Genomic DNA, 27,962 nt, shown 5'->3' on the forward strand with positions numbered 1-27,962 from the left:
CTTATTGTCAGCTCAGCCAGGTAACCCAGCCCGTCGAGAATGGCATCCCGATCCCTCGTCGTTCGTCGGCATAAATTGATGGCCCCAAGTTAACGAAGAAGAAAAAAAAAAAGGGATTACGTTGTAGCTCATATTGACGCGATTTCAGCCGAAGCGCAATTAACAGCGTCCACGAGATCAGTGGCCCACTATAGCCTCCTGTACTATTATAATAATATAGCTATGGCTCTGAATAATTGCCTCACGGGAAAAGCCTCGGCATTCGACCGAACACACTCAACGTTCGAATGTCATCTTCAGGCTCAAATGACTGCTTACCGTGAGCTGAAGCATGCGTTCTACTCCTCATCGATTAACAGAAAGGTTCCGCCAGATGTTTCGAAATGAAACTCCTAACGGTCACTAAACTCCTTCGCAGTTAATTGCTCGTTTGGGGATTACTGAAGATGGATCGAGCTGTAAAAGACGGAAAAATCGTATGAGGGAGTAAAAGGTCTCCTGGTGGAGCAATTATTGCAGAACTGTGCACCATCGAAGCACCATAATTCGCGTGGGCCAGCATCGCCCTCTAGGTGTTTTATATGCTCACGATCCAGTGCATATTGTGGCACACTGCACGGCGAACCGTGGCCCACCGCAGCAAAAGAACCGTACCTCGCCCATCCCGAAAAAACATGTCGGAAAGATGGGCAGCTAGTGCGTCCAGATCGTGAGTGTGACTTCGCGCGTCGGCAAAAACGGCAAACTTGCTAATCCTAGAAGGAGTTATTTGCGGAAGGAAATGAAAAGTGCTGCGAGATACGGGTTGCAAACTTCGTGAGGGACGAGGAAATGACTGGGGACTACCGGGCTGTCTACATAGTAGAAAGCTCGGCTAAGCTGCTCTATTCGTCATGAAGGGGCTTTAGGCGCAATGAGTGAGCAGCCGTCGCTGTACTATTCTGTCGCGTACGTCGCACACTATTCTGTCGCGTACGCTTCCTCCTGTAAACCCTGCCCAGACCCTGGCGGGAAAAAGAAAAAAAGAAAAACAAAAGCCTGCTGAGAGGGCAAGGAGGACCAGGATGGCTAGCTTTAGGCTAGCCGTGGCGCAAGGGTATAAGAAGTTGTGGGTTTTCCAAAATAAACGGTGTAGAAAGTCAGCGTTCGTTGTGTCGTCTTCTTATCCTAATTGTGCTCCCGTCCACGTTCCGCGCTGTTACCTCAAGGTGACGTACACGCCGTCCAACGTGCAAAAATTGAGTCCCGCGTTGGGGCAGGTGCTGCCATCTAGTGGCACGGCCGAGAACTAACAGCGCGGTTAGTCGCTTGGTGCACCGGGGCAACACAGTGAACGGATTAGGGAATGAATGCGTGTGTAGCTTTCTCTGAGAAAATATAACGCGAAATGCTTGTGCGGCTGCCGCGAAAACAATTCATCAATAATAACACAGCTTCACCGCAGTTAAATAACCACGGAAAAAACTTGTGGCTCCACCGCAGTCGTGGCCGAGTGGTTTGGGCGTCCGTCTCGACTGCGGGAGGTGGTTGGTTCGAAACCCACCGCCGGACACCCACCGGCAGTAATGGGTACAAGCAAACCCCCGGCCCTGGCGCCCAGCTTCCTCAGGGGGTGAGCTTGGAGGAAGCTTCGCCAACCCCGCTGTGTCCTCCGGGACGGAATCAGTTTCGAACACTTCAACCTGTAAAGGTGGTTCGAGATTACATCGGTTGGAACTTTCGGAGTTCGACGATGTGTTGTGTGCGACCCCATGTGGGGCTGTTGGAACTTTCGAGAAGTTCAGTGATGACCCAGGCTGAGGGCAGCTCGACCCCGCGAGACGGGTGTTGACTCGAGACTTTGCGCAGTCGTCGAGTTGTTGACGGGCCCATGCGGACGCGAACCCGGGTGTGATCGTAACAGTCGCGGGGGTTGCGGTCAGGTCTCTCGCGGAGCTTCTTTTTATTATTTTTCCATTTTTTTTCTATTCTGCTTCTTTTACATGCACCGCAAAAAAAAAAAAAAAAAAAAAAAACCTAGCCTACCATCGTTCCGCTTCATCATATTCCTGAAGTACAGGTGCATCATTCGAAGTACGGGATGAGTTGAATCCACAAAGGGGGCAGCTACCTCACTGAGAGGGGAGCAGATTCGAGGCTGATGAAGTCGATCGAGCTGACAGGTATTGATTGCGTGAAAAAAAAAAAAAAAGGAAAGAAAAGATACCGGGTCTGATGTACCATATTGCGGTCAGGCCTCTCCTGCGGAGCTTCTGTTTTGCATCCCCCAAACAGAAATTCTGCTCTTTTAGTGCATCGCAAAACATATATCAGCTAGATGTTGACTATTTTCATCAGCAAATAATGACGGACCCCATGCAGAAGTGGGGAACACCTGCATACAAGATTTGCAGCACAAGGGGGAATGTGCCAAGAAAAGCACAAAACACTTGGTACTTATAATTAGGATGTACATTCTGCTAATTTATCTTCACAAATGGGTCGTCAAGCGTAGCAGTCAATTGTTCACAAATGCATGAGAGAAAGCAGTATGCCAAGCATTTGAAATACATGCAGTTTCAAACACAAGTAATGCAAATAAAAGATTTCAACCAGAAACACGCATGTCGCGAATTTCTCGCACAGTGCAATAATCAATGCAAATATTGATCGCGAGATATTTACTTATCAGCACTTGAACATTATTATTATGGCACACGTACATATTTATGACCACATTTGGTGCTGAGAAGCGGATGCACCAAAATTCATGATATATATGCGGGATCATTTTCATTTACACAGTATATACTTAGAACGGTATCGTGGATATATGATTAACAGACTTTGTATACCAATTAATTGTGGCTAAATAATATCCGTAGAACTTCGGAGCTGGAATGATATTGAAACCGATATAACAAAATCTCGTATTTGCTCGGTATTCTACGAATCTTTGGCAGTCGCAATAGTTTTTGTACATTTACCTGTGTAGCTGTCCACACACAAAAAAAAAACAAAAAACAAAAAACAAAAAAAAGAGAACAAAACAAGGTTACTGCTATGTATGGTAAAAGCAGAGCGTTGTGGGTGATGAAGTTTGTGTTATGGACGGTCGACGGTTAAAAAAAAAAAAAAAAAACTAAATATTTCAGATAGGCGAAGTAAAGTTGCATACAGCTGCCAGTCGATCGTCTTATATAATAATAATAATTGGTTCACAGGAAGGGAAAGACGCAGTATCTGTCACACTTGTTTCTGTGGACCCTGAAAGGTGGGAGTAAAAGTGGATAGAAAGAAAAGTGTAGGCCTACGGAGTAATTTCGACCGCCTGGGGATCACGTGCAATTTTTTATTTAGAAAATAATGAGCTAATTAGGCTAATTTCTCTAATAATATATATACTGAAGACAATAAACGTGGTATGTAAAATGTTGGAGCGCACCTTTAAAATCGCACGTGTATTTTTTCGACCTGCAAGGAAAGCCCGCGAAATAAAAAAAAAAAAAAGAAACCAATCACGTGGTACGCAATAACAATCGTGGCAGGCATTGATTGCGCTGCTCTCAACCGGAGCCGCTGATGATGACGTCATTTGATTGACTGCTGGAGCGGACACATTTTGCACAGTTTTTGCGCACAGTTTCTGCAGACGCCACTCATGAGCTGCCAAAAACTTTGTTTAAATCGGCTTTAATTTGCTGTTAGTTTTTTTTTTTATACCACTGGCACGCGCCGTGCCAAAGAGGTTCGCTAGAAGTTTTACGGTGACCTTAATTATCCCTGCCCGGCGCAGCTATAGTGTCCCTCTTCATTTTGGCCAGACTGTCCCCCAGATCAATCGTGGAGCTGGAATGAGTTGTTGCAATTAAGAGTTTTCCCCGTTTGCATAGGAGTAGGCCGATCCACACACACACACACACACACACACACACACACACACACACACACACACACACACACACACACACACACACACACACACACACACACACACACACACACACACACACACACACACACACACACACACACACACACACACACACACACACACACACACACACACACACACACACACACACACACACACACACACACACACACACACATATATATATATATATATATATATATATATATATATATATATATATATATATATATATATAGTCACCGGTTAGTGAGGGGCTTATCGGAACGCTTGAATACTCCCCTATAGCTTACGTACCGTATCAAAATTGTAGTCGAAATTTCTTACGATCTTTCATTTGGGCTCTCAAGGTCTCCATAGGAACAGCAGCCGACACCGCCGTATGCGAGCTTCATTGATCGGCTAACCTTATCTCATTTATTCGACAACCCCGGATTTTTTTCTTGCTCAACTCCTATTAGCGAAGCAGTCGATTGACAAGTTGCACCATCTGGCAAATTGCATGACAACAAATGTCCCGAGCGAGCTAGGCGATAGTTCACCAGATATCGCAGTCCTGGAGCAGACTGTCAAATCTTCACAACCCAGGATAATTTTTCACAAGTTCGATAGATTATATTGTAATACGGAACGCACTGCCATTTTTCTTTGGTCGCCTCTACTCGGCTCTGAAATGGCGTGCTTAAATTTATTGACCTTAGCTAAATATCTGCGAGGTGTATAGAGCTGTCTGTTTCCATCGCCTATCATTCAAGGCAAAATATCTGAACCCCTCCCACGCAGGTATAAGCGCAAGATGAGCGCGTAGCAATATATCAGTTTAACGTTCCGAGTCCTCGCCAGTGTAATGGCAAGAAGCTGCAAAGCATCGCAAGACATTCAGATTCTATCATTTTTTTCGATGTACAAAAAATGTTGCGTGTCGATATGCACGCCAGAAAGCATAAAATACAGCAAAAACGTGTTAAAAACTTAATAATAATGCAATAAAAATACAGCCCACAACACACAGATTACTTATTGACAATGTCGTCAGTGGCTAATTCTAGCCACTCTTGTTAAGGCATTTAATTGTTCTGTCGTTCGATCACCGCGCATTCGAAACAAAGAAACAAAATGGAAACAAACTTCTGAGGCAGTTCGTGTTCATGCCCGCAGATGGCGCAATAACCGCGTAAAACTTTTTTCCCTTAAAGGTTGAAGCTGCAATAATGGCCATTTAAAGTAATAAAAAGTGATAGGAATTTTAAAATTTTGGTTAGCATAAATCCACGTTATGTTATGGAACACATGCAGCGCCATTTGTTCTATCAAGCTTGGAACATGACTATATAAATTTAGTACAGTGCTCCTCTCTGTCACCGCAGCCGTAGCTTTGCGTTTGGGCGCCTGCTTCTGCTGCGGGAGGTTGTGGGTTCGATCCCCGCTGCCGCCGGTAACCCAGCCGAGTAATTCCATGGGTACAGGTGGTCCCCCGGCCAAGCGCCCGGCCTTTCAGGGGTGCACCACCTGGGAAAGGAAAGCTTACGCCGAAATTCCCGTCATGTGGGCAACCGATGTCACCCCAATTATGTCTCCCCAATTAAGTCGCCACGATCGCCACTTCGCCACCTCTCGTGCAACGTCCTAACCCCGAATCACACGTCTCTCAACTGTGGACGAGCTGTATGCAGGCGGTATTTGCTCACAGCCGTCTAGCCGGCTCACTCGCAACGGCAGGTGTGCAGGACGGGTGGCACACTAAGCGCTCCTTTTTTCTTACCTCTCTCGCTCGCTTTTTCCGACGAGTGGTGTCTTTAAAAGTGATGCTGATTTACGTAGCATAAAAAAAAAGAAAAACAATCCTTGCCGTCTTTGCAACGGAGCACGAAGGTGGATTCCCACTGATCTATTACCATAACGTGCGGCTTTTTTTTTTTTCCCAGCAAATGGCTTCGTCATATATATATATATATATATATATATATATTATGCGCAACAGACAGCTGATGACGTTCTGCGTTGCTGACGTGTTATGTTGCGGTCGTTGCGATATGATCAAAATTCTCACGATCAAATAGCGCAATGGGAGGAAGCTGGATGTTTTCGCCATCTGTTGGTGAAAAAAAGCACTCAAAAACTGTTTTTGAAAGTACCCGCTAGATGCCAGCACCAATCCACTGGTAAGGAAATGTGCTTGTATATATATATATATATATATATATATATATATATATATATATATATATATATATATATATATATATATATATATATATATATACCAGCCTCATCCAACAAAAATGCACAATTATTCTTTCAAAGCATTCAGATTCTGAAAGGACTGAGCCAGTTGTCTTTGACGGTGTTTTTAAACCCAGGCGAAAATCCTAACTGGTCCAAATGGTTTGGAACAAATTTGCAGTTGATACCAGTTAGTTCCTTGTTGGATAACAATGGATCCCCATATGGAATTCAACTGGGATCAACTGGGAATTTTTTCCCTATATCCCCATATGGAATTCAACTGGGATCAACTGGGAATTTTTTCCCTATAAGCCATTAAGATTTTCACCTGAGAAGCCGCATAAAAAAAAAAAAATTGAATAACCTGCGTCTAGTCCGCCCCTGGATGCTTGGCGAAATTATGGTTCACAATTAGATACCTTTATCATAGCAGAGACGTAATTGTGTCTGCCAAATACTCTGCATGCACGATGATAAGGCCGCAGTGCGCCGTTCCCATGTTTTCCACTGTTTTCGACTTCTTGATTGTCTTTCCGCTGTTACGATATGGTCCAGTCGGTAAAGAAAAAGAAATCATTCTGGTGCTGTCGATAAACCCCGCGTGTGATCATGTGATAAATGCAAGTCGATGTGGGGGATGAAATGAAAAGTCGCGGTCACTCGCTATTGTCCCGGTACAGACACGGTTGTCGGCTATCACGCCTTAGGGAAGAGGACGGAGAGCTCGATCAATTTTCTTTTTAGCGCAGCAACAATTCATTTGCGCAACAGACAGGTGATGACGTTCTGCGTTGCTGACGTGTTATGTTGCGGTTGTTGCGATATGATCAAAATTCTCACGATCAAATAGCGCAGTGGGAGGAAGCTGGATGTTTTCGCCATCTGTTGGTGAAAAAAAGCACTCAAAAACTGTTTTTGAAAGTACCCGCCAGATGCCAGCACCAATCCACTGGTGAGGAAATGTGCTTGTACAGCCGTAGCCTCGCCCTTGTGCATGCCTTTGTCATGGCAGTGTACATGCCTTTGTCATCAGCAAGATCGCCTATGCAGTCCCGTACTTACACCTTGCCAACTGCAAGAAGGCTAAGATTGAAGCAATTATCAGGAAGAGCATAAAAACAACCCTTGGTCTCCCCATCAGTACGTCTACGAATCAGCTAATGAAGCTGGGGGTTCACAATTCGCTGGAAGAGGTGATAGAGGCCAACCAAATCTCCCAGTACGAAAGACTGGCAAAGACCCGGACAGGAAGAAGCATACTGCTAAAACTTGGTATTCGATACGAAAGCCAAGAGCCAAGAGGACCAGAAGACGGATGTCCCGATAGAAGTCAGGAAGCGACTCAAAATCCCCCCGCCATGGTAGAAGAACAAATGGTAGCGTAACTCCCATAGAAGCCTGCGTGTCGACTCTGAGCGAGGCTTTAGTTTCCCAGTGCCCCCTGCGAACTGTGAGGCACAACAAACACGTGACGTTGCTTGTGACGTCACAGTAACGTACTTTTGGCGGGGAAATTGATTGTCTTTTTACTTATGAACGAAAAACAAGGCCAACAACGACGGAGGCAGAACGATGCTCGGATAAGGCAGAAAAATGGACACCGTAACTGTTCAGCCAACTTTACTTGACATGGATTTCTACTGTCAAGTTTTACGTTAACTGAAATGTTACGGCATCTTTAACCACCTTATCATAGCATCGTTCTGCCTCCGTCGTCGTTAGCCTAGTCTTTCGTCGCGCGTCATGTAAACGCATTCTGGGGCTTATTTCTTCGGGCACGTTTGTGAACAAGGGCCTTCAAGTGAATTCGGCAAGCAAATGGATAGAACCACATGGCTTGAGGCATTTCACTAAGGGCATAAATGAGTGAAGCTGTGCTGCATAGAAAGCCAGGCTTTATTAATTCACGATTACTTACATAGACGCTTCACGACAATGAAATCTAAGTGTAGGAGAGCGACCACCGCTCATTCGTCACGGTCTTCATGAAATCCTCGTGATAACAAAATTTCCTGAGCGTAGGTCTCCAAACGAGACGCGGTGAGATTATAAAAGGGTGAAAGATCTTGCTAACAAAGTACATATCAGCGTCAAAGAACAACAAAAACAAACGAACGGAATAACTAACGCTAGCGCTAGAACGCCAACCTGTAAGAGCTTAGGTAAGCAATTCAAATTGGGATTGCTAGTATTTAGAAGTTAATGCGTCTGAGAAGTGAAAATATCTACGATATAGCTTCGCTCCAATTAATCTCGCCATGTTCATGATTCCCATATTTTACTCGCGCTTTATTTGCCACTGAGAGGAGTCAATGTGAGGTTACAAATTTACAACTTAAGCATTTAACATGTTCATGAGAAAGATCCCATTGACAATAGGAACATCACTGTAATAACAGCTAAAGCACGTTCAGCGAACGTTGGTGCGGTAATACGACGCAGTAAGCAAAACACGCAGCAAAGGGAGCGGAACGGAAGGCTCTGAGCAACGCGACACGCGTCTTGGGGGCAATAAAATCTCATCTTCACCACTCAATTAAAACAGGCACCGATACGCCGCTCATGCAGACGTGTATCCGTAAAACAAGCCACCACTTTTGCGACGTGCCTGGGAGGCCGAGCCGAGTCGCCGAGCTGTGACCACCGTGGCTGTGACGCAGCATTGTCCCATCGTCCGGAAATGCGTACGGCAATCAGTTTCTCATCGAGCACAGACAGTCTTCGCCTTGCTGTAAAGCTCTACCACAACCAGCAGAATGAAATACTGACTGTTTGTTACAGATAACCCACTCTGTACGCAGCACGCAACGATGAACGTTGAACCGGGGCCGACGACGCACCCATTCCGCGGATGAAAAAAGCTTTGGTCTGAGCCATATCTGAGCTTTGGGCAACTACGCAGCGGATAATAAGTGACCGAGAGAGGCCGTTAGAAACAAGTTAAAATATTATTAAAAATGTGACACGTTTTTTCTTACGCAAGAAACAAAAACTGCATTCATTCCTGAGCGCGAATATTATGTTTACTTTCTAGTTCTTTGGAGTTCTGGCAGATCTTATTTTCTGTGCGTTAGTAATTTGCCTCACAGTTCGCAGGAGCCCTCATCATCGAGTTGATGCCGCTGGCAGTAGGCAGCTGCACGCGTTTTCTTCCGAGTTGCGCGACCAGTTGTACATTGACCTTGCCCCCGCTGCCACGAAACATGCAGGAAAGAAGGAAGAAAAGGGCGGAAACGCCGCAGAAGATGTATGAAGGAAGACAGGACGTGGTCTATGTCGACGCCGCCGACTATGAGGAAAGGCGTGTTATGGTGGCAATAGTGTCAGATGAACCAAATCTAAGAATAGGGGAAGGGCGTCCAGGCAGTGCGCGTTCTTTGCCGTTATTTGAGCGCCAGCGGACTTGATTCACGTTTGTAAAGCAAGCTGCTGTGTCTGTATATATATTTCATATGCCTTCTCCCACATCGTCACCCATCATGACCTTCTTTCTTCTCTCCTTCCCCTTCCCCAGTGCAGAGCAGCAGGCCAGATTTGAATTATTCGGGCCAACCTCTCTGCCTTTTCCTTTCAATAAATCCATCTATCTATCTAAGAATAAGCGGTTCGGTTAGGATGCCACACGGCTGAAGAGGTGGCTATTGCACTTGCAATCGCCACCTCTTAGGTGGCGATTGGGAGTAGGTGGGTTACCGACCTACTCGCCGCAAACCACGATAGCGCCTCCGCGGGAGAATTCCCCGCTCGCCCGGCTTCTCGCCGCCAGCCCGCCGCCACGGGACCAACCCGGATAGGGTGCCTCGATGTCAGCGCCGCCGTGGCGCTGACATCGAGGCACCCTAAACCCGGACAACAGGAGGCGACAAGCTTGCCCAGCGGGTCCTCCGCTCCGATTCCAGAGGGCGTCATCGTTCGGGCCTCCCGACAGCCGGGAGAAGCCCATGGGGCCTGGACGGGGTGACGAACTCTTCGTGCACGGCAAGGTATAACTCCCGCGAACCGTCCCCGAGGGGACGGGCAGGTCACCTCCACAGCCGGACTCAAAGTCGTACTTTTCCCATTTACCCGCGTCCGTCACGGCGTTCTACCGGCGGTGGGAAGTGCGCACCCCGGAGACCGCGTCCGCGCACTGGCAGCCGGAACAGCCCCCCGAAAGGAGCCGTTTACCCGACGCCGCCAGCTCGGCAGTCGTCCGGAGACTGAATCCCACCGCTTTCGAGCTTCGAGGGCCCGCCCGTTTTACTCTAAGCGGTTTCACGTACTCTTGAACTCTCTCTTCAAAGTTCTTTTCAACTTTCCCTCACGGTACTTGTTGACTATCGGTCTCTCGGTCGTATTTAGCCTTAGATGGAGTTTACCACCCACTTAGGGCTGCACTCTCAAGCAACCCGACTCACGGGAGGCTTCGTCCCGGGCGCGCAACGGCGGAGACGGGCCTGGCACCCACTCTGGGACAAGCCCTTGTCAGGGGGACTTGCACCGTCGCAAACTCCCGGGAACGTTGCCTCCCATACACCACATTTCCCGACCGCCTGCAAGGACGGGGGATTCGGTGCTGGGCTAGGTCCCGTTTCGCTCGCAGCTACTCAGGGAATCCCTGTTGGTTTCTTTTCCTCCGCTTAGTGATATGCTTAAATTCAGCGGGTTGTCTCGCCTGATCTGAGGTCGAGACAACCCGCAATAGCAGGGTGGCTACTACAATTATAAGTGATTCCAAAACAGCAATAAGCAACTTTCTCAAGGGAAGGGTCTCTCCACAGGCAAAAAGGATACTGAGAACATGTCAGGATGATAGAATAATCCGGCTAATATGGGCACCAGCCCTTCAGGGAAATGAGGGAGCTCATAAAGCTTGCCCGCGGTCTCACCTTCCGGGTAGGCTCTGATCCTCAGTACACTATTAGCAGGGACAGGCTAGTCAGCTACAAAGAGAGTACAGAGCACTATCGACTAAACAGGTGAGAATACCCACCGGCAGATAGGACACTAAATAAGATCCAAGAAAGCATTTGGAGGCGCTTACAAACACGGACGATGGTACCCGGAGCAATTCTCGGATAGGTGCAAACTATGTCAGGATAAGGCGGATCTGGTACATATGATATGGACGTGTCCATAAATAAAAATATAAATGAACAGACAAAAACGGAATAATTTTGGGAGACTCTACTGTTGAGCTCACACCCTGAGACTCAGCTAGGTGTAATCCGACTGGCCGAACACGCCGCCCGAGTCCAAGGGCTCCAGGCCGTCGTGTAGGCGGATAGGTTGATGTCTATCCTGTATATGTTGGAAATTAAAGCTTTTACCACCACCACTCTGAAAAAAACCTTCTAGCCTACCGCCTCCACGCTCCTCCCCGTGGTCCGCTCTCGTAATGCATGAGAGAGCGGCACTGCACGCAATCATAGTGTAAAGCCCCTGAAAATTCAGTCAGAACGCTGTCGGTTATCCTCGCATCCATGCAGTTCGCATCCGTCGCGTTGCTCGGCGCGAAGGTGTGCGAAGGCACGAACCGCGCACAATACTGCGGGTTGTCGTCATTGCCGGTTCCGGGCGTCCAACTTATCGCGGCAGGAACTGTAGTTTGTTCGATAAGCACACAGCTAATTCATGGCAACGGGTCGACGTAGGGGCGCCGCCCCTTACCCCCTCTCCTTGTATAACTTGATATAAGGCGGGCATTTGTTAGCCACCAAAAATGCGCGGCCGGATCGCAATAAACCGGAGTTGTGTGGTGGTGGTGAAAAGCATTTATTACAAAAGTAGAGGTTGCTTGGGGAGCCACCCCTAGTGGGCCGCTCCCCTTAAAATACTAGATGAAGTCTCTTATTCCGGAACTCCATTGGTCTGGGCCGCCACACGAGTTCGCTGGACCAGCGCTTATTGTGCCGCTAGATCCAGGCAGCCGAGCAGGGCCGTCTCCCAGTCCTCTCGGGAAGGGGAAGGGGTTATGGGTAAAAAAAAAGAATTTAGCTGGCATGCCCAGGCTAGCGATTGCTCGGCTGCTGTACGTGTCTTTCCTGTTCCAAGACGCAACAACGTGGCGACAAGGGTGGGACTCCCACGCGGGTAAACCCGAACGGTAGGCGATTTACCGGAACAGTCCTTTGTGGGTATTTGGGGTATTCGCGAGTTCTCCACTAGCACTTGCTGGTACGCTCGACAGAGGTCAATCTTGGAGAACACCTAAGATACGGTGAGTCTGTTTTACCAGCCGCCGCAGGAGTGGTCATCGGTCTGCTTCACCACCCTCGTCGCCATGTTGTTTCGCTGGCCAACAAATGTCCGAGCAACATGGATTACAGCGCGCTTATATCAAAATACAAGGAGAGGGGCGGTGCCTCTACGTCGACACGTTGCCATGAGTTAGAGCTGTTTGGTTATGGAAGAAACAGCAACGCTTTAACCCATGCTTGCTGTGCGTAGTTTTCTCAAGCTGCGCTACCGTCGGCAGCAAGGCGAATGTTGAATGCATATCCCTTTCCGCAGTCAGCTCAGTAAAACAACAAAACATGTTAATTCGTTCAAGTAGGAGCAGCAGCGACCGCAGCGTATCGTCTGCTCTAAATGGGATGCGTATATGCCTTGAAAAATTAAAACCCGGACCTGACGACACCAACGGAGAACGATGGAAATATGAATTAATGAATTGCTTTTAATACAAGGGATGGATATGGCTCACTGCCACTGTAACGCAATGGCAAACGGCGAAAACAATTGGAGGTTGACGAATGTCGACGCATTTGACTAGAGTTCTTAAGCGACAGCGCCCCAACGTGCGTTTGTTTATTTTTGACGTTCGTCACTTCCCGCCGAGCTCAGGATACCCAAAAAGAGTGGCTCAGAGTGCATGGCCAATGGACCATTTTCATAATAACCAGCGCATGCGCGAATCTTTCTCGCAACCTGCTTTCTCTTCTTCTAAGCCGGTGGTGGTCCCATATGAGTACCACATGTCGCACAACCTCGACATGAGACGGCTCGCAACATGTTATATTTTGGTGTTTTCAGCCCCCAACAAGCTGGGAGAGCTTTCCCGCCGTATTTCTGGCAGGTTTGCGAGGGGGGCTGTAAAAAGAGACATTGTATCGTCTATGTCAATTGCGCCACAGGAGTGGTATACAGCATACCGCTTCCATACGGTGCTTCATATGCAGGCAAAACTGGCCACTGCATCAGTGACCGGCTGCGAGAGCAAGCAAACAATATAGAGAATAACAATAAAACCACTGAATCTTGTGCGGCATGTATTTGCCTTTGTAAGCACGTGTAGGGAACGGTTTGAAAACGCTAATTTAAAAAAAAAATCTGATTTATTTATAGTAAAGGAAAGGCGCGATAACTGTCTCACTTGTCTTCTGTGGACACCGCAAACGCGCCGTAAGGGAAGGGAGGAAGGTGGGAGTGAAAGTGGAAAGAGAAGTAGGAGCCGTAGTGGAGGGCTACGGAGTAATTTCGACCACCTGGGGATCTTTAACGTGCGCTGACATCGCACAGCACACGGACACCTCTTCGTTTGAAAACATTTTTTTTTTATACAGAAGGCCTCTAGGACGAGCCAAGGTTTTACATTGGCGCTCCTGCCTAACAATTGAAAACGCTAATTGTTAGGCAGGAGCGCCAACGTAAAACCTTGACTCGTCCTAGAGGCCTTCTGTATAAAAAAAATTCTGCGAGTGACATTTTTTGTGCAGATTTATGACGCTGAATGTGGTTTTCTTACCTCGTTTTTATCATAATCGTACGGTGGTCGCGTGATGGGTTAGCTCGCAGTGCCAGGCATCTTTGCTCACGCTCACAGGTGCCTTTATATTCCTTCTGTCACGTCCCAATAAACGGTTGGTAAAGGTGCCCTGGTCGCTTGGTGTAACAAACTGGATTCCAAGGGGAGGAAAGCGTAGCAGAGGGCGGCAGAAAGTTAGGTGGGCGGATGAGGTTAATAAGTTCACAGGGGTCGAGTGGATGCAGCTAGCTCAGAATCGGGTTAATTGGAGAAATATGGGTGAGGCCTTCTCCCTGCAGTGGGTATAGTCAGGCTGATGATGATGATAAGGATGAGAAGTGCCTGTCCTTCGTCCTCTATGTGTCTCTTTTTGTCTTCGTCAAAGTTTTTTGCGGTAGATTCAGCAACATTACTCTCATCCACAATATCCTAATTTAATAAACGAGCGCACCGACACATCTTCTCTTTGCTGCCTAACACCCTCATCCTCGTCCACTTTGCAGGCTCTTCACCATGATCAATCACAATATTTGGCCCAATAATATTCAAAAGCGACAACATGTGTAAAAGTGACAAAAAAAATATACGACTATGCTTCAATGCACTAGAACAAAAATTAGTTGTGGTTTTACTCTGGTTAACCTTAGTTGAATTGCGATAGCAACGGGGGAAGCTTCTTTTGTCTGCTACATTATTCCCCTATCGCGCCCTATCGGTGTAAGGTGCTACATTATTGGGGACACTTAAGCTCATCCTTTAAGAGTATGACGCGAGAGCGTAAGCTAGCAGCTCACATATAAATGAGAAGGGTTCAATGCTGCTGAACAGAATGTAGAGCGAAAGCATTAGCTGCCGATGACCGAGCGTTTCCTCCTCCTCCTCCTTCTTCTTTTTCTTCTTCTCGGCTGTTCAAGGTAACGTGGCCCTTCCCAGGACGACGCGACGGGCCGAAACCTGGCGCAGTATTGAATAATATTCCTGGCAAGAAAAAATACGATTGCCAGTAACAGAGTGCAACAATTAAATATATTTTTTCCTACTAGCCATGTGTATATTAACACAATCGTGCGAAAAAAACAAACAAACAAAAACCATTCGTTAAATTCCGTTAAGCAGTACGGTATTAGGCGCCATTTTTAAGCGGTTGGAAGAGGTCCTGAGCTGTCGCGCTGCACGGGTTTGTTCCTCATTGGATGTGCTGTTTCTTTTTAATTAAGTAATGCCGAAAGTTGGGCGAGTTGGTTAACATTCATGATGGAAAATAGCGCGAAAGTACACGAAGGACGGAAGGAAGTAAGACACGGACAAGCGCATGAATCTTTTTAATTAGGAGGACACCTCACGGATGGAAATGTTTTTTTTTGTTTACACTGCCATAACCTTTTGATCTCATGTGACATTCATTAATTTTATCTTTATCATCACATGCATGCTGATTATCGCACAGTCATAAGCTGCCGCATTATGCCAGCGATCATACGACATAGATTCAGCTCAGCTCTCCTGGCCGTAGTGTACCCTGCCTCCTTCTCCACAGTCCTTGGCAAGCCGATGGCAGCCCCCATAGCGTGACGTCACGCGGACTTCAGGACGTTCAAAGGCAGCATTCGCTGGGAGAAGTGGCGCCGCTAGTCGCGGCGAGGCATGAAAATGACTTAAAAATAAAATCCTCGGCAATAATTATCGGTTCCCTTCCAAGGACCTATACTTCACATGTGCGCTCAGCGTCGTTTTCTCTCCGCATTGCAGACATCTGATTGGTGCTTTGTGAACGCTATTTTTGAGTCAGTTTAAAGGCAGAGCTTAAGCGCCCCCAAATGTCGTTATACGCCTGCACAGCAGGAACTCTGTTTGTGTGCTCGCAAATAAATATTTGGAGACGAAGTAACAACACGAACACATCACTGGACTCTTATTCAACAAAGCAGACACACACACACAAGCATAGTGAAAAATGTGAAAAAAAAGTAACACCATAAACAAACATTGTCGATCGGGCAACGCAAACCGGCTCGTGGTAGGTATAAACTCAAAGAGCTAAACAATCCCTATGGGCAACAGAAAGTTCTTGCATGCAAGGGTCCGCTTGCATAGACCTCTCTACGCTGCACATGTCACTTTGGCAACAGGTAGCTCACAGCGAAGACATAACAAAACAACCTAAAAGAAAGTAAAACAAATCACCAACAATTTGGAAGAATGTCTTGACGCCGGTCAGAAATACGCACTACCGAGCTTCCAAATGCGCATGCGTCACTTCTTGAATCTAGGCTTGCTCCTGCAGTCTCAGTCTCTTGATTTAAGTTGATTGATGGAAGAACTGACCGAAGCGTGTGTGGAGCGAACTTTCAACCAAGAGGCATTCTTTCCGTATTCTAGCAGAAACGATTTCCGATGTGCTACTTAGTTCAGTCCGTGCCAGAATCGCTACCTGGTGAAGAGCACACGAAAGACGAAAACAAAAACAAAACAAAACACTGCCATGTTCTAGCGTTTAAAACAGCAACAAAAACAACAGCAAAGAAGATTCAAGAAGAAAGTTCCATGCACGGAGACCTAGACGGCATGTAAAAAGTATGGTGACTGCCTAGAAACCATTTTCCCCCCGTAATGTAAGGGTTACTTGGCACTACCCAGAGCACAGCGGAGGATGGATAAAAATAAGTTACGAAAAGCAAACCCCCGTGTCCGACTTGCCCCGGCATTTACGGGGAACGAGGTCCTGGAACTATTTCCACAGGGAAAGCACAAACCGGGTTTAGCGTGCGCATAGAAGCGAACATGAAACGTGCTGTTACGCCAGCGAGACAGTCATGGCCAGCTTCGAGCCGTGTGCAATAGGTGCGTTCAGTCCAGCAAACCCATCTTGGCTGCGATCTTATCCGCCAACTCCTCTGTCGTACCGTTGGGGCTGGAGTAGCAGATGAGCGTCTTCAGCCACTGCGGCTTCCATTTAGATGTTGCGTTCAGTCGACTGATGAATATGGGCCGCTGTGGCGCCACATTACTTGTGTAAGGCTCCGCGCCATAAGCCTGTACCTGCACCAGAGAGAAAGATAGGAGAGCGAGGAGGGAGGAGGAGGATGTCATAAAGAAAGAAAAGACGCCGCCACTATCTAATGTTTAATCCATACGGATGGAACGGCTCTCAAACTGTGAGCTTTGTATATACAGGGCGCTGCCCGCTTGTTCGCTGCCGTTACTACCTCCACAATGCTTGCGGCATATATGCGCACTGCGGCTAGTGAGAAATGTGTCAACGACGAAGTGGGAATCGTTAATGGAAGATTAGTTGCGTTATTTTGTGCCTGAAACATTATTGATTACAAAGTGCAAAACAAACTTGGAGATCGCTTAAACTCTATACCTTAAGAGCCTGCAGCTCTCACTTAGGGCGCTCACGCACGGGGGTGCGTCATTGCAGGAGCGGAAACAACAACAAAAAAATTGTATCGCAGGCCTCAAACGCTGGTGAGAGGTTTGGTTTAAAGTGAGGAGCCCGTTTTAAAAAGTCTCTTCTCCCGCACTAAACGTCGTAAAGATGCACCCATCTTCATGATCCCCGCGTGCTGGCGCTGTAATGGCTTTAGTGTTTATTGCTTCACTGGCTCATTGCCTCACGGGTTCTTCAAGGAATCCTCCTTCAACATCGAGGTACCACTCGCACTGCAAAAGTATATGGCCAGTAGGATTGGAACCAACGACCTCTGTTTGTCGCCCAATTGAGCTAATGTGGAAGCTGTAAAACCTTGAACTTTAGGTTGTATTTGTACTTCGTGTAACCGGTAACCTGTATGCAACCTGTAACATGGTAGAGTGTCCCAAAGAGACATGGATGTGGGATGTATGAAGGAGCCGGTACTGGGAGGGTGCACAATAGTTAAATAAATAATAAATTGGTTCACAGGAAGGGAAAGGCGCAGTAACTGTCACACTTGCTCTGTGGACACCCGACCCGCGCCGTAAGGGAAGGGAGGAGGGTGGGAATGAAAGTGGAAAGAGAGAAAGAGGAGCCGTAGTGGAGGACTACGGAGTAATTTCGACCACCTGGGGATCTTTAACGTGCGCTGACATCGCACAGCACACGACGCCTCTTCGTTTCGCCTCCATCGAAACGCAGCCGCCGCGGTCGGGTTCGAACCCGGGAACTCCGGCACAGTAGTCGGGCGTCTTACCACTGCACCACCCCGGCGGGGCACACAATAGTTCAGACTACTTCTGTTTTCAGACTACTTCGGTTTTTTTGTGCGTGCATGGTCTGACATCGTGCAACACCCATGAGTCTTGCAGTTCGCCTCCATCTTTCCATTCATGTGTGGCGCCGCCAGGTGATCCGAATACCGCGACCCTGCGATCAGCCGCTGCGCACTCAAGCCGCTGATAAACAGCGGTGGGCCGCTGACATTGACTACCACCCTGATCTGCATCCGATCATCTTAATGAACTTTCGTGGTGCATATTGAAGTTGGGTTAAAAGCTATTCGACGCTTCCGCTCATCCTACACTCCACTGCCTCATCCGTGCACACTTGATTAGCAACGTTGGTATCATGCTGGATCATTTCTTTACTGCACAGAACAGTAAGTATTAATTTGTATCATTAAAGTGAATGTCACCCACATACAGCCGTGGCTTCGGAAGTTGGGGGCATTCAGTGTGCAGGAGCGAGTGTGCCAAGAATAAGGCGTGTGTCGTGAATGCTTGCAAAAATCTGGACATAGAATGAAAGTTGAAAAGCCATATTACCTGTGGAGGAAAAAAGGTGCAGGACCGATGGTTGGCGGAGGCATTTTACGCGAGTTATGCCCTCAGGAGAAAACAAAAAAATACGTAGAAAGTCGGCTTAAGGATCGTCAAGGAATAGCAAGGTGGGTCGAGGGCCTGCTTTGAGGGGCATTTTTCGTTTCCTTCCACAGTTATGTCCAACTGTAAGCGATCTTTTTCTGTTTTCCTTGTTCTCAATGTCATCCGCCCTCCCATGACGGCACTACAAAGCCAGATTTAACGGTAAAATGCACAGCTGGACAGAAAAACAAAATTACGGATATCGCATTGTCTTAGATGATAGCAGGGTGATTATGGATAGACTAACCAATAATGATGACTGAGAATTTTGTTGTGTCAGAAATGAATGAATGAACCAATAAGAAGTCACAGTCGCACGATAAATCATCGCTGCTCCAGCTCGCTCAGTGCATCCTCTCCTATGGTCAACATCGCCACAGGCGTACCTTCCTAGTGATGTTCCGATGTCCCACTCGGGCCAGCACAGGCAGATGTCCCGTGACGTACTGCGTCAGCAATGGGTACTGTTTGATGGCCTCGGAGCCCTGCACGAGGGACTTCAGGTGCTTGGCGTGGATGATGAACGCGTCTCCCTCGCAGTGCGTCGGCCAGTACTCGTCTCGGAACAGGATCTCCGGCACGAACGACGAGCTGTTCACGTCCCGGTTGACCGACACCAGCTCGACCGGCACACAGTGGAAGTACCGCTCGTTGGTCTCATTCAGAGCCTCAATGTATTCGTGCGCGGCCAGCAGGTCCACCAGCGTGGTGTCGTTGGTGTGGATGAAGTACCGGAGCCGCGGCATGCACTGGTCATGCACCCAGCGGATAGTGGCTATGAATATCCGCACGCTGTTCTGGACGCGTGCCTCGTACGGAGCGATGATGACGTCACCTTTGAGTACTTCACGGCGAAGCGCGCGGGACCTGTCGTGAAAAGAAACGCGTGCCTTAAAGCTATTGCGGTGCTGATTCACGTCCGTTTGAGGGATCCTTGCATGCCCCTTGTGGCGTGCGGGACTATGCATCAAATAAGTTTCAAGGCGGTTTTAGGTGGTGGTGGTGGTGACAAACGCTTATTGATTTAAAAGGGGCGGATGTATGCATGAGCCGGATCTTTGAATATCCAGAAGCGCACCGTTGCCTTGATAGAGCAACTACTTGCACGGCCGCTCGATGGAAATGCACAGTGTGCTTCCATCGAGCGGCCGTGCTACCTGACAGTGACTTAGGCGATTTTAATAGTTTGCTCAGTGATTTGGATCACGGGCAGCTAATAAATGGGCAAGAAATTTAAAACAACCTAAACGCGATAATGGGGACAAGATTGACGTGTCCCCGAAGCAAGAATATTATAAGATGACGAACAGAGGATTACGATACTCTGTGATGAGAAACTGCAGCGCAGTGCAACTCTGCCGGTACTTATTTCAGTTTTGACACACACACACACACACACACACACACACACACACACACACACACACACACACACACACACACACACACACACACACACACACACACACACACACACACACACACACACGCACACGCACACGCACACGCACACGCACACGCGCACGCGCACGCGCACGCGCACACGCACACGCACACGCACACGCACACGCACACGCACACGCACACGCACGCACACACACACACACACACACACACACACACACACACACACACACACACACACACACACACACACACACACACACACACACACACACACGCACGCACACGCACAAACACGTACGGCGAGTTGGAGGAGCGATATTTTTAATGCCAAACCATTTCTTGCCTCATTCGTGATGTGACCAGAAAACGTTCTTTTTCACGATTTTTTGGCCTGCTTGTCACCGCCAGGAATCGAACCACGAGCCGAGCAGGTCAGTTTCCTTGGCCCAGGCCAGAGGGCCCCATACTATTGCCGCACTCAGTCATTCCTCATGTTACATGTAAAGCTGCATACACACTCGTGCTTGGCAGTAAAGTTCGTCACCTGTATTGAATTACAACGGCCAAATACTTCCGCGCTCTGAAGTTAACATCGTCGCCTTCTTACTGTCTCATCCGCGCCTTTCAATTAAACTAGGTAAAAAGGCCCTCTTCCCAGACGCTACAAATGTTCTTTGTTGAAATAACGGAATCGTATTGGGGATAGTGGTGATAGTATGAGATATAGATGAGGTCGTCACAGCAGCGGGAGGATTCGTCGCTCCTCGTCGACCGCGTCTCGGGCTGTGCCTATGTGGCGTGGGCCCTTTTCTCTTCAGCGCGCTCATATTTCATCACAGCGCATTATGCATCAGACGGCGCAAACTCTGCAAGCTCTGATGAATAGGATCCATTCAGCAGAGGTTGCAAGAGATGAGCCTGGAGTACATCTTTCTTTCACATTCTAGAGCAATAAAAATGCTGGATTTCATACTGCTTGGAGCTGTGCTTACCGTCAACGCGATAAGCTGTTGGAATTAGGCTGGCGTGGTGTGGTCATATGCACGCGGTGAAGAGTGTTAGAGAATCGGAGTCTTGTTGTGGCGGCAAGTTGTTCGGAAGTTGTTTTGGATAAAAAGGCAGCAGGACAGCGCATAATGCGAAGACAACGAGAGCCTCTCTGCCCGAAAAAGCGGCTGTCGTCTCAACAACTCAAAATTTCACCCTAATCATTTACAGAATCTCCCCCCATCAACTTCGTAAGTTATCCGAGCATACATGCATCATCAAATTCAAGCGAGCTAATTTTATCTACACAACGTTTCCTTCTCTGACCCACTCTTCAGCGCCAAACACAGAAGACACAAGACAGACACTGCACAATACAAGCTCTCCTCAAACGTTCCGCTGTCGATTTGGTTTTGTTGACTCATTGGCGCTGTACGATATAACCCGAGTACGGCTATGCTTTTATCAACAACGACGTTCTGATTTCCCCTGTTCCAAATGCCCGACTTGCTATGGCAGTCACGAGAGCTCTTTTTTTCTCATCTTGCCGTTCTTGCCATTTTATTGATTCCGCTTGTTTGATCATTCTCCGGGAGTTCTAACGGTATTAAGAACTGCTGAAAGGCCAGCTTGCCACTGTGAATCAGGAGCAAAATGCAGTGAGCGCTTGAGATACGCTCCTTAACAGTCTGACTCCTTTTCTGTTGACTCGGCGCCTTTTAGCAAAAAGCAAGGAAACAATCAGGCTTACCTGACGAGGTCGACGGAGTATCCCATGTAGAAGACGACCTGCCATGGAAGCACGGCGCGGACGCTCGGATGGGACATGGACCTGCGGATGGCCCCCCGGAGTTCGTGATTGCTTGGCGTTGTACGCACAGCCACCACCACCTCGGTTGCGCCAGGCCGGTCACCGCTTGCGTGACTCTGGCACAGCTGTGTGGGGAAGTTCTGCTTGAGAAGGGTGCCCGTCAAGTGGTGAAGAAGCAGTCCCAGCACCACCATGGACAGGAAGCTCACTAGCACCAGGGTAGTAGGTGAGCGGCCCTGCCGCGACAGCACCACCATCAGACTGCGGGGAGTGGGCGCAGAGCCTTCAGGTTTTCTGGGGGAATGCAGAGTTGACATTGAACTAATCTGATATCTGATTCCGATCGCGGCGGTAGCTTTTAGATGGAGGCAAAAGCAAGCCACCGGTGTACTGTGCGATGTCAGTTCAGGTTAAATAACCAGAGGTGGCTCTAGATTACTGGGAGAAACTACTTACCAGTAACTCATATAAGGTCCAGCGCAAGATCATTACATGCGCTCTCGCTCGGATAGCCCTCCAAGGGCTTTATTTGCTTTGTAAGAGGTCCCTCCGTACATGGAGGGGGCTCTCAACTGCCATGTAGGGGGCAGCGCCCCCACCCTCTGTAATATTGGCAGTAAATGTTTCTACAACCACCATCCCAGGCGGTTAAAATTTCCGGTGCCCTCCACTACGGCTTCTGCATACCCTGAGTCGCTTTGGGACATTGTACCCCATAAATCAAACCAAACATGTGAAAAGAACATACGAAGAGATTTTAAGAAAGGAACTATGTTAGGACAGCTTAACACGGGTTTACAATCTAATCTTTTGGCAGAGCGTCAACATAACGCGTTCCTATACGCAACAATTGGTTTGGTTTATAGGGCTTAACGTCCCATGCAAAGCGACTCGAAAGGGATGCCGTAGTGCAGCTCTTCGACAGTTTCGAGCACCTGAGCTAGTATGAAAGCTCACAGTACACGGGCGGCCCACGTTACGCCTCTATCGAAACATGGTCGCCGCGGCCGAGATCGAACCCGACTCCAAGATATCAGCAGTCGAGAACCTCAAACATTGAGTCACCGCATCGAAGCATATGTAGTTATGCTGATGTATATAGCTTAAAAAAAACACGGAGCGTCCTAGCACAGGGAAACCAATCTCGAGCTGTTTAGAGTCGCCTTGCCTGGCTGGCAATGTCACTTAATAAATAATAGCTGCCAGTTACTTAATTACGACATTGAGGAACGAAGTGGGAATCCAAAAGATGCGGTCATCTTGAAAAACAGATAGAGGTGACGTATGCATTAATGAACACTACTTATATTTATTTACTTGCCTTAAAAGAAAGTCATATCTCTCGCGCAAGGTGCACGTAAAGCCCTGTCTGAGACAGTGCTACAGAGGAAAGTGGATTTTGACCCGATAGCGTTAAATCCTGGTTATCCAGAAAATTCGGCGTTAGTATTGAGCGAAAAATTGGTCGTTGTTTAGCTCAGCTAGGCCAAGATATACGTAGCGAAAGCATGTGTACCTGGCGCTGGGCTGCCTACTCCTCTCCAATCCAATGTAATCCCATCCAATCCAATGTAATCGAGTCCAATACAGTATACCATAATTCAATCCAAACCAATCCAGTATAATCAAAATCCAGTTCAATCAAGTACAGTTCATTCCAGTACAGTGAACTAGAATCACTATAATTCCAGTGAAATACAATCCAAGCAATCCTGTTCAATTCAATACAAACCTGTCCAATCCAAACCAGTCCAACCGAGTCCAATCCAGTTCAATATAATGAAGTCCAATCTAATCTGTCTAATCTGCTCGCCCGAAATGCGCCGCTGACTAGCCTACCTTCATCACTACTATCATCCTCACGCCAGAGAAGGAGAATTAGGATGCGCTGCTCACCATGTCTATATATACTCGGGGACAACTTTCTGTGGCAATGGAGTCAAAGCTACTTGGGCGGGGCTTTACTAACTGTGTTACTACGCCATGTTTTTCCAAGTACCTTGCCTCGGCATGTCGGCAACGCGCATGACGTACGCTGTCAAAAACAGACGCACATTGCAAACCCGCGCAGAAATGGGCGGAGAAAAAGTGGCAGACGCATTCCACCAGACAGCCATCGACATGAAAGTTGCGTATTAAACTCTCGCTTTACTGGCTAGTACTGCAGTATAAGCCTGATACAATAATAAGGTTAATAGTTCCGTAATAGTATAACATTCCAGAGCATCACCTGGGAAATTTCTGAAGGCACTATATTCTTGTGCGGAGCGAGCTGGTGCGTTTCGGCTGCGTAGCTTCCACCACATTGCCACAGAAAGTTGAAGACGAGACCTGAGCAATGGAGGCGAAACCAAGAGGCGTCCGTGCGATGTCAGCGCACGTTAAAGATCCCCAGATGGTCAAAATTACTCCGCAGCCCTCCACTAAGGCTCCTATTTCCACATTCACTCCACCTTCCTCCCGTCTTATACGGCGCGGTTCAGGTGTCCACAAAAACAACTGTGACAGATACCGCGCCTTTATCTTCCCTATAAATCAATCAGTCTTTTATAAATCAATCAGAAGGGTGGATTGATTTATAGAGGGGCTCCGCGCCAAACAAACCCCCTTCAAAATGTACAATAAATGTTTTTACCACCACCACCACCACCATTGCCGGAAATGTAACGGAGTGTTCCGCTCCGAATAGCACCCAAGGATCGGGACGTGGCAAATCGTAGTGTTTCGTATCGTTCAGAAGATCCATGGTTCGCCGCAGCCTGCAATTGTTGCGACGCATGGGCAGCGAAAAGCGCATTTCAAAGGGAGAAAGAAGATGAGAGGTCATTTATCAATGTTTCCTTGTTTCCAGAGAAGGAATTCACCAAATGTATACGTTTCTAGCTGTGTTGTGCAAAACTGCATCTTTGCCCGAGTGACTTTTCGAATATTTCTCCAGGTGCAGTGATTTAATAATGATTGGTTCACAGAAAAGAGGCGCGCTTTCTGTCACATCTGTTTCTCTGGACACCTGAACCGCATCGCAAGGGAAGGAATGAAGGTGCAGTGAAAGCGGAAAGAGAGAAAGGGATGCCGTAGTGAAGGGCTGCGGTGCAATTTCGGCCACCTGGAGATCTTTAACTTGCACTGGCATCGCACAGCAGACGGATGCCACTGCGTTTCGCCTCCATCGAAACGCAGCCGCCGGCGGTTGGGATCGAATCCGGGTACCCCGGTACAGTGGTCGGGCGTATGCTTCAGTTTTAGTGGCGGCGAATTATTTCGATTAGCACAGCGAAAGGGATCATTTCTCGACTGCCCTTCAGACTCGCCGCTTGAGTGAGTCCTGTAAATACGACGCATGGCTTTGCAGCACAGCTGGGTTACTTATGCGGCTTTCTCGTGCAATTCAGGTAACACATATATAATTAAACCCTTGTGCTTTGCGATGAAGCATGCCAGTGCTCCTGAGCTGATTGCTGAGGCCACAGTTAAAACTCCTCTTTTTTAGGCGGCGGCTCAGAGATGGCGCCACATGTACAGCTGAAACTGCAGCTTCCCGACCTTTTGCATAACCTCCCTCAATTTGTTTTCGCCTGCGTCGAAACGTGGCCGCCACGGTAGAGTTCGAACCCTGCTATCCGTAAACCATAAAGTAAACCAGCTTCTGGAATCCGAAACCTAGGCTTGCTCCGAGCTGTTTCGAAAGCCCACGGATGTCTCGGCTAGAAACAACGTAATGTGTATGTGATAATGGCTAGAAGGGCAGAAACAGGCCACTTTCGCCGCGAGCTACCTTCCGTTCCAGCAGCTGAGCCATATTTTATGGGCTCAAAAGAAGTGCCCTAAAGGCACTAGAGCGACTCTAAGTCAAGTATACTAGGCTACAGTACGAAATTATTTTCCTCCTGTGTTAGAGCAAGCATCACATCTACAGAATCTGAGTCGATTGTGTAGCATGCAAACAGCGAAATAAAACCGTGAATTCATGCGGTCAGGATGATTTGACGCGTTCGTGGCAGCAGCGAATTAAACCAGTATTAATGGCGAGTCTAGGAAAAACATAAGAAATTCAGCGACTCACCTCATGGTACAGTAGTTGTAATACGTTCGTTCCTTGTATTCCTCGTCGTCGTCTTCTACGTGTCGGCTTGGTGTCGCGGGCGGGTTGGCTTTGTTCACAGGCTACTCTTGAGTGCCCGACTGTCAGTGCAATGAATTGGATCACAGACGTGGTTTTTGAGAATGTTGAGAAAAAAAAAATGCCCCCGCTCGGAAACTTTCGCTGACAGAGCTCCAAAGTATGACAGTTTGGTTTTCTTTCTCTTTTATTTAATCTTCCTGGTTTTCCCTGAACCTTCTTTCAGGATAAGCTGTTGACTGAATTCTCGGAAACTTATGCGTGGACACCTGAACCACGCCGTAGGGAAGGAAGGAAGGAAGCAAGGTGGGAGTGAGGTGCCGTAGTTGAGGGTTCTCGAGCAATTTGGACCACGTGGGAATCTAACGTACACTGACATTGCATAGCGAGGGGGATGTTGAAGGGTGGCTGTTCCTCATAGAGTTTCTTGGTTGTTGCGGCGTGCATCTCTCTCCCTCCCTCTTCTCTTTCTTTCTTATCTATTTTCTCTTCTGTCTGCACAGAGCTACAGAGCCAGCAGCAGGCCCGTACATTTTCTTTTCCTTCTTCCTACAGCCACTACAACAACATGCTGTTTCTCTCTCTTTTTGCAATTTATAGTCACAGAATTGAATGTTAGAGCATTGTTTATGGTAGAACAGCGTTTATCTTTGCATTAGTTTTGGCGAAAAGTTGTAGTTCTGCTCTTGGTAGCTCTCCGGCCCATGATGCTTTGAGCGCTCATGGTGGCTGAACCGGTCGTCAGGAAACTCCATGTAAACTCCTATAGATGGCATCACAGCTTTCCCTCTAGGTAAGAGTAAGAAACTCTATGCGGTTCCGCCCCGCCGGGGTGGCGCAGTGGTTAGGGCGCTCGACTACTGTGCCCCAGGACGCGGGATCGAATCCCGGCATCGGCGGCCGCTCCTTTGATGGAGGCGAAAAGCTAGGCGCCCGTGTGCTGTGCGATTTCAAGTGCACGCTGAAGAACCCCAGGTGGTCGAAATCTTCGGAGTCCTCCACTACGGCGTCTCTCAAAGCCTGAGTCGCTTTGGGACGTTAAACCCCCCAAACCAACCAACCAACTATGCTGTTCCTGGCCCTACGGGGCTGTGACTGATAGGTCAACGCCGCTTGGGGCAGGGGCTAGTCTGCATGCCACTTAATTTTTATCTGTTGTAGGCCGTCATTGCACCCGCCACCATTTAGATGCTGGACGACGGCTGTTGCGGCGCGTGTCTTTCTCTCCCTCTTCTTTTTCTTTCCTTCTTTGCTTTCTCTCTTCTGTCCGCACGAGGCAGCGGAGGAGGAGGAGGAGGAGGAGGAAAAACTTTATTAAACGAGCGAGTTTGGACCCTTCAAGGGCCCAGGGCCACCGCACGACCCTCACATTACGCGCATGTGTCCAGGTCACGTAGGGCCATGGCACTGGCACCCCGGTCCACACAGCGAAGTTGTATGTCCAGGTCCTGCGACGTAAGGAGGGCCTCCCATTCCTCCCATGATCCGATGGCGGGCTGTCCCTGCAGTAGCAGGCCTCCAGTAGTAGGCCTGTGTATTTTCTTTTTCTTCTTCCTACAGACACAACAACTGACATTGCATAGCAAATGGAAGCTTTTTTTTTGGGAAAGGAAAGGCGCAATATCTTTAACATGCACCGCGCTGTAATGGAAGTGAGGAAGGGATAGAAAGAGGTGTATTAGTGGAGGGCTCCGGAGTAATTTCGACCTCTTGGGGATCTTTGATGTGTACTGACATCAGACCATTTTTTATTCAATTTCCAGTGATTCACACTGTCTTTGATAGCAGATCTGGTGGCACGAATCCATTGAAAGAGGTGTTGCTGCTCTTGTTAAATGAAGAAAGAAATGAAAAGTTTTTAAGGATTCATCATCATCATCTGTTTGGCCACAAAAAAGCTACAGTTGCTAACTGCATTATGGCGAGC

General features: G+C 47.9%; 1 protein-coding gene and 1 pseudogene across 1 annotated transcript; one reads left to right on the top strand and one right to left on the bottom strand.

The window, feature by feature from the left end:
• Positions 1-9,988: 9,988 nt before the first annotated feature.
• LOC146189916 (uncharacterized) lies at positions 9,989-10,804 on the top strand (annotated as a pseudogene).
• A 5,908-nt stretch (positions 10,805-16,712) lies between these two features.
• On the bottom strand, positions 16,713-25,983 carry LOC146189917 (uncharacterized). The gene is made up of 4 exons (XM_084605377.1): positions 25,979-25,983; positions 21,856-22,209; positions 19,097-19,577; positions 16,713-16,904 (listed from the first exon to the last, which is right to left on the bottom strand). The coding sequence occupies exons 1-4, from the start codon at positions 25,981-25,983 to the stop codon at positions 16,713-16,715; spliced, it is 1,032 nt and encodes a 343-aa protein (XP_084461503.1).
• Between the last annotated feature and the right edge of the window lie 1,979 nt (positions 25,984-27,962).

The sequence above is a fragment of the Amblyomma maculatum genome, chromosome 5, assembly GCF_055883805.1.
Source record: "Amblyomma maculatum isolate TAMU_Amacu chromosome 5, ASM5588380v1, whole genome shotgun sequence".
In the NCBI taxonomy this organism is placed as follows: domain Eukaryota; kingdom Metazoa; phylum Arthropoda; class Arachnida; order Ixodida; family Ixodidae; genus Amblyomma; species Amblyomma maculatum.